General features: G+C 37.2%; 3 protein-coding genes across 4 annotated transcripts; 2 read left to right on the plus strand and 1 right to left on the minus strand.

The window, feature by feature from the left end:
• Positions 1–1891, plus strand: LOC106339930 (nuclear pore complex protein NUP98A-like). Of its 2 annotated transcripts, none has more exons than XM_013778798.1 (3): positions 1–212; positions 509–1192; positions 1275–1891. In XM_013778798.1, exons 2-3 carry the CDS (start codon positions 1105–1107, stop codon positions 1760–1762), a joined length of 576 nt encoding a protein of 191 aa, XP_013634252.1. In that variant the 5' UTR covers positions 1–212; positions 509–1104; the 3' UTR covers positions 1763–1891. The 2 variants fall into 2 exon arrangements, with proteins under 2 accessions (XP_013634252.1, XP_013634251.1); XM_013778797.1 differs by having other exon boundaries at positions 1–207.
• Positions 1892–3200: 1309 nt separating this feature from the next.
• Positions 3201–3983, minus strand: LOC106338441. The gene is made up of 3 exons (XM_013777416.1): positions 3979–3983; positions 3542–3721; positions 3201–3447 (listed from the first exon to the last, which is right to left on the minus strand). The coding sequence occupies exons 1-3, from the start codon at positions 3981–3983 to the stop codon at positions 3216–3218; spliced, it is 417 nt and encodes a 138-aa protein (XP_013632870.1). The 3' UTR covers positions 3201–3215.
• A 1146-nt stretch (positions 3984–5129) lies between these two features.
• LOC106341480 (cysteine-rich repeat secretory protein 9-like) lies at positions 5130–6250 on the plus strand. The gene is made up of 2 exons (XM_013780243.1): positions 5130–6038; positions 6183–6250. Exons 1-2 carry the CDS (start codon positions 5138–5140, stop codon positions 6248–6250), a joined length of 969 nt encoding a protein of 322 aa, XP_013635697.1. The 5' UTR covers positions 5130–5137.
• Positions 6251–11797: the final 5547 nt, after the last annotated feature.

Here is an 11797-nt window from a genome sequence, read left to right on the forward strand (position 1 = left end):
GAAGAAAGAAAGGAAAAAAAGAAAAAGCTGAAGAAGCGTAGAAACGACGTGGGCAAGTCACAAGAGCCCTTACCTATATAAACTGAAACGAGAGAGAGAGAGAGATCCGTTTCTCATATCTTTACAATCTCTCCACAAAAAAACCTAAAGGCCAAAGCTTGCTTTCAGTTTCTTTCAGAATCGAAACGCGCCATCGTTGTTGCTTCAGTAAGGTTCCTCTTTGATCTCTTACTATGTCCTTTGATACTTGATTTGGGTTTGCAGAATTTGATTTCTTTTCCGCGAAAAGTTGTGATCCTTATTGAATACTAATCGCTGTTCATTCGTAATTAAAGTTGCGATCTTTGATTTGGGTTAGATGATGATGATGATGATGATGATGATGTTTCGTAATTAGGGCTCGGAGTTTTTTAAGACTCGCGTTGCGTACGTTGCACGCTTTCAGCAGATTCGCTATAGTTTATCTGTTGATGTATGAACTTATCGATTTTAATTTATTTTCTTGCAGTTGTTATCAGTTTGAAGATCGAAAAAGAAGAATGAGGATTAGTTTTCCTGAGGCAGAGCTATGCGGTAGCGACACTTGGTGTCGAGCAAGTAACCGAACCGACCAATGTGATTGACTCATCCGTTCCAGCTCAAAGTTCCGGAACAGAGCCTTCACTCACTCCTCCTGTCACCAAATCGGTTAATCCAGAACCAGCGCATTCTGTTGACTCAACCATCTTAAGTGGCGGAGTAGTCAATTCAACGGATGCTCATGCCGATGCACCAGTTCAAACTTGTTCACCACCAACCTTATTCAGTTTCCCTCCTCTTGGCCCTACCGGTTCATTGCCAGGTCCTGTTTTTGGTTGTTCATCTCCCTCTGTTTCTTCCGGATTCTCGTCAAGGCAAGCCAACATTTTCGGTTCTGGTGCTTCCACATCCTCAACAGGAGGAGATTGCGCTTCAAGCACTACCCCTAAATATCCATTCGGAACAAGCCCACTAGCTACTACTACACCAGCTTCTGGTCGTGGTTCGTTTTTTACTGAACAAGGTAGTAGGTATCCTCGTTATGCACCTACACCAGATCTTGATTCTTCTGGAGGTCAAGGCAAGATGATCATCTCCATCTCTGCCTCCAACTCTCATCGACATAAAAGTCATGAAGAATTGAGGTGGGAAGATTACATAAAAGGAGACAAAGGTAACTCAAAAATCTTTAATACATAATGTATACCATTTTCTGTACTAAGATCTCTCTCTAATTGACTACTCTCATGTTCCAGGTGGGTTACCTGCTGCTCATACATCTCCCTTTAACTCATCAATGGTATCTCCAAGCACACCTGATCATCTTCAGAGGACAACTGTTGGTCCAACGCATGGAAACCCGACTGGTTTTCCTTTTGGCTACACCATCCCCACTGCTGTTCAGAGACCCCATGAACCCGCTGGTGTTTCTGGATGCACAGCGTGTGGAGCCACTAGTAGCTCCTCTCCTTCTGGTCACTTGGCCTTGAACGGTACCACCACAAATCCTCCATCATCTATTCCCGGGTTGTTCTTTTGTACCTATGGTTCTTGTCCTTTGCTGTTTGGCACACCAAATCCTGCAGCTTATGGTACAACGACAACAACAACTCCAGCAGCTCAGCCCTATGGTATGATGTTTGGTACATCAAATCTTGCAGCTCAAGGTATAACTCCAGCAGTTCAAGTTTATCCTGTTCATGGTTTAATTCTTCTCCCATTCGGCGCCATGAGTCTGCAGTAATTGCTCATCGCTTTGTATCAAACAAAGTTTCGTCCATCTTTATGATTTTTCCTTAGTAAAGATTCAGCTATCACGGATGTAAAACAACATTTTTTTACATTTTTCTTCTTTGTATTCGTAAAACATCATTATTTTTGAGTTTATTAAACAAGAAAGAACTAAATGGCTAGAAACAGAATTACATTCAGCTCTTCTTTTTCTTTGTTATCTCTTACTAAGCCATGCCTCAACATAAACACATGTTGCTGTGCATACGGAGAACTTTACAAAAACAAACTGCAATCTCAGATCTATCCCAACCGCACAATCGTTCTGAGCCCCGACTCGGTCCTTGAGATGTTATGTAAAGGAGACATCAACGCAATATCTTGTTCGAACAGCAACAATCGAGACTGCTACAAACTATAGTTAGTTTTGACTAAGAATTTTTCATCAAGTAATAAAAAAGTAAAATGAAGTCCGAGAAAAATAATTTTCTTTTTTTTTTTTTGAAAAAAGAGAAAAATAATTTTCCTGAAGCTTTTTATTCTTGTCAACGCAAGCTCATGTCCAAGCTAATTTTTTTTGGTAAAACTGTCCAAGCTAATTGATCTAACACTTCCACATCCTTTAGCTTCGGCGGTTGTAAGAGCATATCTGTGACACCCCGATTTACATAATAAAATGTTACGATAAATAAATAGCTCTAGCATGAGACAATCACGGTGCCTATTACACCACACAGAACAATCACATATGTCTAGTGGACTAGACATGATACAACCAATGCGATAATAGCATATCACATTTCCTCATAAGGATATATATACTTTACAGGCGTCGCTAGCACAGTAGTCCACACTGCACCCCGCAAATCTCTAAGGCGTCGTAAGTACAAACGTCTCTGTACCCCCGCAAATCTCCACAAACATGGCAGCCAGTGCAAACGTCTCTGCACCCCGCAAAACTCCTCAAACATAGGCAGCCAGTGCAAACGTCTCTGCACCCCGCAAAACTCCTCAAACATAGGCAGCCAGTGCAAACGTCTCTGCACCCCGCAAAACTCCTCAAACATAGGCAGCCAGTGCAAACGTCTCTGCACCCCGCAAAACTCCTCAAACATAGGCAGCCAGTGCAAACGTCTCTGCACCCCGCAAAACTCCTCAAACATAGGCAGCCAGTGCAAACGTCTCTGCACCCCGCAAAACTCCTCAAACATAGGCAGCCAGTGCAAACGTCTCTGCACCCCGCAAATCTCCAAAACATGGACTCGTATATATATAAATCCGGTTTTCCCTAACCGATTACCAATTGATTTTAACCGACCGGTTTAACCTAACCGAATCGAAATCGATTTAAACCGGTCAAACCACCGGTTAACCGAGTCAACCGAGTTGACTCACCGGGTCGACTCGGCCGAGTTGGCGAGTCGCCGGCGAGTCACCGGTGTCGGTCATCGGCGGCGACGGCGGAGCTACGGCGGCGGCTTACCGGTAAGTTGGCCGGCGGCGACGGCGGAGCTGCGGCGGAGAACGGTGGTCCGGCGGCGGCGCTGCGGCGGAGGACGGTGGTCCGGCGGCGGCGCGTGGAACTCCCGTGCGCGCGGAGGTGAAACTTCCGGAGGCGCGTACGGCTTCGTCCGGGCTCCGATCGTGACGCGGTTGGTGTCTACGGCTTCGTCTTGACGAGAGGAACACGATGATGGCCTTGGATGCACGAGATTCACTACGGTTAGAAAGTTATGACCGATTTACTAAAACGACCGAAACATAACTCAAACACATGGCGGTTTCCGGTTACCTCGAGCTGCGGTTGATGGTGATGACGAGCTTGACGACGTCCTGGCGTGCGGTGGCTCCGGCGAGGACTCCTGGTGAGCTTTCTCTCTCTCTCTCTCTCTCTCTCTTTTTAAAGAAACCAAATGTGGCCTTTGGGGATAGTTTGGGGTTGGGGTCATTACAATATCCTTCATAATTTACTCTAAAAATAGAGTGGAAAATAGAGTAAAAACAAAAAATAAAAAATCACTCCATTGGGGATGGAGACGCCGTAATGCATTTGCTGCTCCCATGCCACTTAGATTTGGGTTAATGCAAGCTCTCGTCCAAGCTACCAAGCTACTTTTAGTTCTACTTACACTTCGACATCGTTTGGGGACGTAACTAAATTGGTGAACTGCCTCTCTCCGTTTACCAAAACCCTAGTTTCGAAGCTTTACCACTCAGGTACCGACCTACTCCATTTTCTTCTCGATCTTCTTTTTCGTACGCCTCATAATGCTTTTGATTTGTGTCTTTCGTAACAAAATTAGTCAAAAAAAAAAAAAAACTAAATTGGTGAAACATATTAAATAGAAAAAGATAAAAATAGCATTAAATCAAGTTTACGTTTCCAAACTAGCACTTAAGGTCAAAAGTCACAAAAATAGCACTTAATGTTTTATCAAAAATCACAAACTTAGGGTTTAGAGTTAAAGGGTGGGGTTTACGATTTAGGGTTTACGATTTAGGGTTGAGGGTTTAGAGTTTAGGGTTTAGGGTTTAGATTTTAGGGTTTAGGGTTTAGGGTTTAGGGTTTAGGGTTTAGAGTTTAGGATTTAGGGTTTAGGGTTTGGAGTTTAGGATTTAGGGTTTAGGGTTTAAGGTTTAGAGTTTAGGGTTTAGGGTTTAGAGTTGAGAAATGAGGTTTTGGGGATAAGATTTCAAATTTTGAAAAATTAAAAAATTAAAATTTTCAAAGGATAAACTTAGAAAGGTGCTATTTTGGTCATTTTACTTTTTGAGTGCTATTTTTGTGATATAAACTTAGAAAAGTGTTATTTTGGAGATTTGCCCCATATTAAACCTCTTTTTTCTTTTTACATTTTATTTTAGTAAATATTAGTTTGAAACTATTATAGAAGAACCTACGAAGTATAAAGAGAAAGCCAATGAGTCTTTACTTTATTAAAACTCTACGTCGTTACTTTCTTTATTCATTTGTTTCTGCTTATCTTTTTTTTTTGTTATAAACTGGTTATAATAAATACAAAAAAAAAGGCAAGAATCATACCCTTTTTGCAAACTGTAAAACCCTGTTCTGATCTCTCAGCGAATCTTTTCCCTCTACACCTCATACTTGTCTTCCACAAATCGTAGGACTAAGTCTCTGTTTTGTTTCATTGACTAATTAAACTAATGCGTCAACTTGATTATTTTTACTTGGTGAAGAATGATAGCTACCAATAACTGATTAAAACAAAATATTAGTTATACATATTCTTCCTCTGAATTAGTACATCATCATTATTTAGATATTATTTTGAATACATTCATTCTACTATAAAGTCTATGTCTCCTCTGTTTAGTATCGCCTCACATAGAACACAACAACAAAGAACATATACACACAAACAAAATGGCAAGAATCATAATGACATTCTCTACTCCTCTGTTTTTCTTCCTCCTCTCTATCCTCTTTCACCAAACCATGTCTCAACCTGAACACATGTCTACTTTCTGCAATCCTGTCGAAAACTTTACACAAACCAGTTCATACGAAGCAAACCGCGACATTTTACTCTCCTCTCTCCGCACCAGGTCCTTACTAGGAACCTATTCTAACGTCACAGTTGGTCGTAGTCCCAACACAGTCCATGGCATGTTCCTCTGCAGAGGCGACACCACCGTAGCAACTTGCTCAGACTGCGTCCAGACCGCAACGACCGAGATCGCTACAAACTGTAGTCTTAACAAAGGAGCGTACATATACTACGAAGAGTGTATGGTTCGATACTCCAGTGTTTCCTTCTTCTCTGTTCTTGAGGTCAGACCAAACATCGTTCTTTTCTCTCTTCGCTCTGCTCCAGACTCGAATACGTTCAACGAAACACTAGCTGATAAATTCAACGAGCTCATTCTCAACGTATCTTCGTCCTCTTTGGTTCCATATTTCGTGGACGATCAAGAACGTGTGACTCAATCAGAGGGTTCGTATGAGTTAGAGTCAATGGTTCAGTGTAGTCCTGGTCTTGATCGGTTCAACTGTACCGTTTGTCTCAGATTTGCGCTCTTAAGAGTTTCCACTTGTTGCGGTCTACCAAGTTCGGCTCTGATCTTTACACCTAAATGTCTTTTGAGGTATCAAACCTCTGATTTGTCATCGCCACCACCGTTGTCTCCGCCTCCTCTATCTCCGCCGCCTCCACCGCCACCGGCTCTATTTTTCCCGCCTCCTACTATATCGCAGCCGCCACCGCCGTTGCGACCACAGGACGTTCCAAGTCCTAGCGGGTCGTTTTCTTTTAACGTTATAAAAGGTGATCATAATTTTGTATAATCAATTTTTATGTTTAGTTTAATCACATGTTCATCCCATTTTGTTAAGAAATAAAATTTATGATATTTAAATAATATATTATTGATAAGGGTTGGCTCTAATTTTATGTTTTTTTTTGTAGCAGGAAAAGAAATATTTGGGAGAATTGCTATAACAATGGCAGCTTTGGTGTTTACACTTGTGGATTTGTGAACACATTTGATGATTTTGGATTCAAATTATTTGTATTTCCTTTAATATTTGTCATCTGTTATGTTCTTAGGATCCAAAATCACAAAGGATGTGAATCTGGTTAAAAGAAAAAAATCATGTTGATTTTGATATTTGTATGGATTGATCATAAAAGAAAAGAATTGGAGTTTGATACATATCAAATTATAATTAATTTTCCCTTATATCTTTTTGCTAACTCTGCATTTATCCCTAAGTGTCTAGATTTTTTTAAAAAAAAACAAATATCAGTACTCAATCGACTGATCTAACAAAAATTCGCTGGTAGATTCACAACGAATATATCACAAAATCTTAGATTGCAATTGTACGCTATGCATCTATAAAACATTATACATCAAATCAAGTGCTTCTAGTTCCATGCATCAATGCAAACTGTTAAATATCAAATGAAGTTTTTACCAAAAAAAAATTACACGGTAGTCGATTTACGAGTTTACTTTGTTATACTACCTCTAATATAAAGCTTCTTCGGTATAAAGTCCAGAATTTTATTCGTAGTTTATCCGGAAGAATAAAATTTTATTCAGTATAAAGTATTTGGTTCTCTCAGGCTACACAGAAGTTTGCATTCATGACTTGGATTGCAGTGCGGAATCGACTATCAACAATAGATCATGTTGCCTGCTGGAACCAGGGTACTGACACCACCTGTGTTCTCTTTAAAAGCACTTCTGAAACCAGGAACCACCTTTTCTTTGAATGCTCCTTCTCCACTCAGGTCTGGGATCATCTTGCCAAAGGAATCTTGCAAAGCTCATACACCACTGATTGGGCTGCAATTGTTGGTTTGATCTCTGACTTGACGATGGACAAGAAAAAAACTCTTTTGTCTCCGCTATGCATTCTAAGCCACCATGTACGCGTTGTGGCGAGAACGTAACAAGCACTGTCATGGGGAACTAGGCCTGCCTCTGCAAGTCTTGATCAAGCTCACCCGATAAAGCCATCCGCAACAAGCTTAGTCTGGTGCAGTCTAAAGGTTTAAAGGGTCTGGAAGATCTCTTGCAATACTGGTTTTAGACGAGACTGTAAATATTCTTAGGAGGTGATAGGAGGTGTTAGGAAGTTTTGAAGCTCTAAAGGAATATGAGTAGTAGTTTCTTTTTTTATTTCAAACAAAGACACACTTTATATACAAAGGTTCTTTTGATGAATAATAAATTTAACATTCATTTAAAAAAGGCTTTATATTAGCAGCAGTATATCAGAGTCAACCCTCGACTTTTCATGAAACTGAAATTCAAATTATGAACAAAATTGACAATGCCTCATTGTACAAGCGCAACATATACATAAGTACTGGCATAACTCGGTCAAATTATAATTGTTATACGTTTTCATTGTTAATGCATATCTCCTTCATTTGGGTAGAGTATTACCTATTGTTAGTATTATAGTTTATAGGAAAACTAATTGCTGCCTACATGAAATATTGGCCATCACATGGCTAACCATGCAAACTAAACTAATATATACCTAGCCACACAAAGTATATGTTATGCATGACAACATCTCTCAGCTTTATGATGTTATGTAGTTAACATCCCGAGTTTAATTTCATTCATCCAAAAACTGATGGGGGTGTTAGAGATCGTTTAAATATCTTGTTTCAACAATTAAAATATGATTGATCCGACTATAATTTAATAACAATTAGATTTTGACCCACATTTTTAAAACGTAAGAATATTTTTAACAAAATCTAATTTACAAAATCAATATTTTTAATATTTTTTTATAAGTAGTGTTTTAACATTTTTATTTTAGTGTATTTAAAAATTACATAATTGTATTATTTTTTATTTATATTAATTTGTTTTGTTATGAACTTTTAATAAGTAATGTTTTAACATTTTATTTTAGTTTATTTTAAAACTATATAATTGTATTATTTTTATATTTATTAATATGCTTTGTTTTAATTATATTAATCTTTTTGTTATGAACTTTTAATAATAAAAATTGTAATTCGTTTGATTAATTGTGTGATATATACTTCTTTGATAATTTTTTAATCATGAAACTTACTTTCTGTCAATTTATTAACCTTAACATTTTATTTGCTTAAAACTTATGTGTTGTCAACTTAAACCAAACATAATCTTGCGTATATAATTATAAATTATATACTTTTAAGAATAAAAATAATCAAAGAATAGGAATCTAATGTGAAAGTTTTACTAAGTTTAAATGAATGGAATTTTTGTTTATGAAAAAATATATAAAATATTTCATTAACTTAATAATTTCATATTAACAAATAAAATATTAGAGTCAATAAATTAACATCAAAGAAGTTTTATAATAATTTTTTTATCAAATAAGTATATATCACACAGTTAATCAAACGAATTACAGAAATTTTATTAAAAGTTCATACCAAAACAGATTAAAAGAATTAAAAAACTAAATTAAATAATATCTTATATAATTTTTATATTTAATAAAAATAAAAATAATATAATTATATTTTTTTCAAATACACTAAATAAAAATGTTAAAACACTACTTATCAAAATTTATAGAACATATTGATTTTGTAAATTAGATTTTGTTAAAAAATATTTTTACGCTTTTATAACACTTTAGGTAAATTTCCGTCAGGTACGTAACATTTCAATTGATAAAACGAGAGATTTAAACGGTCTCCGACATACACATCATTTTTTGGATGAATGAAATAATAGATGCGATATTGCCGTCGATTCCAGGAAGATGGTGTTTTGCAAATGGCTCGTGGAAAGAGGGGGTTAGTTTTTCAGGACAAGGTTGGCTCGGTACTTTGGAAGGTTTTGATGGATTGTTGGGGGCGAGGAATGTTAGGGCTAGTCTCTCGCCTCTTCATGCGGAGTTGGAAGCGCTGCTCTGGGCAATGGAATGTATGAGGAATTTACGTCAATTTCAGGTTACGTTTGCAACCGATTGGTCTCAATTGGTGAAGATTGTTTTGGAACCAGAAGAATGGCCAGCTTTTGCAAATTATTTAGAAGATATCAAGATCCTGAAAGAGAGCTTCAGCCGATCAGAGATTATCTATGTACCACGGACGCAAAATTCAAAGGTGGATAGTGCTAGAAAGCAACTGTCTTTTGTTGTTCACATGGATGCAGATCACCCGGTTTGGTTTAGAGAGTCAGTATATTGTTGATGACAAAAAAAAAAAAAAAAATTAAACTCGTAATGTTAACTACATAACATCATAAAGTTGAGAGATGTTGTCATGCATAATATATAATTCATGTAGCTAAGTATACATTTGTTAAGTTTGCATTGTTAGCCATGTGATGGCCACTACTTCACGTAATCAGCAATCATTTTTCCTAGTTTATATCCCAGTTGAAGTATCTTAAGGTTGGTATATGTCAACACATTTTAGTTGCGCAAACTAATCATCATTGAAAATTCGACAGAGGAACTCTAGCAGTATTTTGAACTCCACAAAATGTCAAACCTTTTTAAAATTTCGAGATAACACCCAAAAATGGAAGTTTCAAGTTTCAGTGTAAGAGACTTGATGATGAAAGGACACCATTTAAGCGTTTTTTGCTTCTGTCAGAACAAGAAGAGGATCAAATTGAAAACTATGGATTTGTTGTTTGTTGCGTATCTTTCATCGCTTTTTTTTGGCATCAAGCACATCCTTAATTCGAAATACCCAAATATTTAAAATAGTTGACCAGAATTTGATCGAGTAACCGAATACCCAGGTCTGTCAGAGCCGGCTCTTGGGCCAAACCAAGAAAGCATGAATTTCTTGTCAATTTATTATTAAAAAAAATTCAATTTTTTTCAAAATTTCCTTTGGTCTAGTACTATAATCTCAAAGTTACAAACTTTCCCTGTCAGCCTAGGATTGAGTCTTCCATAATGCACATTCTTATTCAACAAAATTACTTAATGCTTTTATATTTTATTTTTTTTGGATTTTGGTTTGTATGACTATGGGCATATCAAATGGTCGATTGTCCTCCAAAATTGTAGAGAACTAGTCCATAATTTTCTTCACACGCTAACAAAGCTAAATATTGTGGTAACCCTATGTTTTGTGTTAGTTGCATGTGGTTTAAAGAACAAGTAAATAAAGATGATGTTTCATGTTCAGAAATTTGGATTCAACTCTTAATGATGAAATTATCTGACTATTCACCTGATACAAGAATGTTTTTTTTTTAACATCAAAAAAGTCATTCTATTACTCAAGTTTGATGTGGACTTGGTAACCAGACCAGAATAGAACAACCAACAAAATAAAAATCCCTATGAAAAGAACGGGTCGTCCTAGCTAAGAAGTCTGCAATTTTGTTTTGTCCTCAAGGAGTATAGCAATTCTTGAAAGCTTGAAATCTTCTCTTCAGTTCTTGAATCTTCTCCAACTCGGTCAAGAAGTTTGGCCAAGCAAGCGTGAGGGTCCTCTATCATTGCTATCAAACCTTTGCAGTCCGTCCAAAAATGTTGACATGTTGAATGATGCAACATATTTTCCATTGTCTAGTGTGAGCTTCCAACTCAGTATGCAAAGCAGTTTCCCTTCGCCATTGATATCGTGTGCACATAAGTTGAGTTAGTCTAGTGTTATCTTGCCACATCCAGCCAAACCCACTAAAGACCGATGTACAGGTCCAAGAACCATCTACTAAAAATATATTCTCATAGCGTATGGCTTGAGATGTTTGTGCTTGCTTTGAGATCAAAGCAGTAGGTGCGTCATTAGCCGTGAACCATGCTTGACATTCTGCTTCTGCATATCTTATCAGCTCCAACGGGTCTTTATCAATTCTTCTAAATAATTTATCATTTTTTGCTTTCTAGATATACCAAATTATCCATGGATAAGGGTCTCTGTCCATCTTTGGGTGATGCAATCCTGATCAACAGCAAATACAAAGACAAGAAGGTTTGGTTTAGATCAAAAGGAACATAAACTGTTGCACAACCAATGGGAGTTCTTATTAACTTTATTGGGCTCATTCATGAAGTTTTTTCTTATGTTTTTTTTTAAAGATTGTTTTTACTTCAGATATATCCGAACCGAATCGATAGAATCCGAATCCAAACGGTATATGGTTATTTTATGGGTTTTAAGATGTATTACAAATTAGAGCCGAATCCAAAATGTAATTATCCGAATCCGAACTGTACTTATTAAATATTAGAATGAGATCTACGAGAATAAATCCGAAAACTCAAAATATCAGAAATACCCGATCCGAGTTCGAACAGGTACCTAAAATGTCAATGTTTCTCTTTTTTTATTCGATTGGCTTCACGCCTAGTTGATCTATCAGATCTTTTGGAGATTCGTATCCTTTGGGCTTCATAACTAGGTGTTCAATGTCACTTTTGACTCAACCACTTTGGCTCACTTTCGAGAGTGTGATTCTTAATTGCCGGCTTAGAGAGCTCTAGGGTTCCTAAGGTGATTCCTCATTGTTCTAGGAGGAAGTGTGTTTCGGTGACTTGACCCCTGTTAAGCAACTTCCATAGGTTCTAAAGTTAGTGGTTTGT

The sequence above is a fragment of the Brassica oleracea genome, chromosome C4 (genome assembly GCF_000695525.1).
Source record: "Brassica oleracea var. oleracea cultivar TO1000 chromosome C4, BOL, whole genome shotgun sequence".
Lineage (NCBI taxonomy): Eukaryota > Viridiplantae > Streptophyta > Magnoliopsida > Brassicales > Brassicaceae > Brassica > Brassica oleracea.

Bases quoted from the DNA above. Each gene is read 5' to 3' on its own strand.
- LOC106341480 (XM_013780243.1), top strand. From the start codon at position 5,138: ATGGCAAGAATCATAATGACATTCTCTACTCCTCTGTTTTTCTTCCTC. The intron at 6,039-6,182 runs GTGATCATAATT...TTTTTGTAGCAG, and splicing joins TTCTTTTAACGTTATAAAAG to GAAAAGAAATATTTGGGAGA.
- LOC106339930 (XM_013778798.1), top strand. From the start codon at position 1,105: ATGATCATCTCCATCTCTGCCTCCAACTCTCATCGACATAAAAGTCAT. The intron at 1,193-1,274 runs GTAACTCAAAAA...CTCATGTTCCAG, and splicing joins TTACATAAAAGGAGACAAAG to GTGGGTTACCTGCTGCTCAT.
- LOC106338441 (XM_013777416.1), bottom strand. The intron at 3,448-3,541 runs GTAACCGGAAAC...CGTGCATCCAAG, and splicing joins ACCATCAACCGCAGCTCGAG to GCCATCATCGTGTTCCTCTC.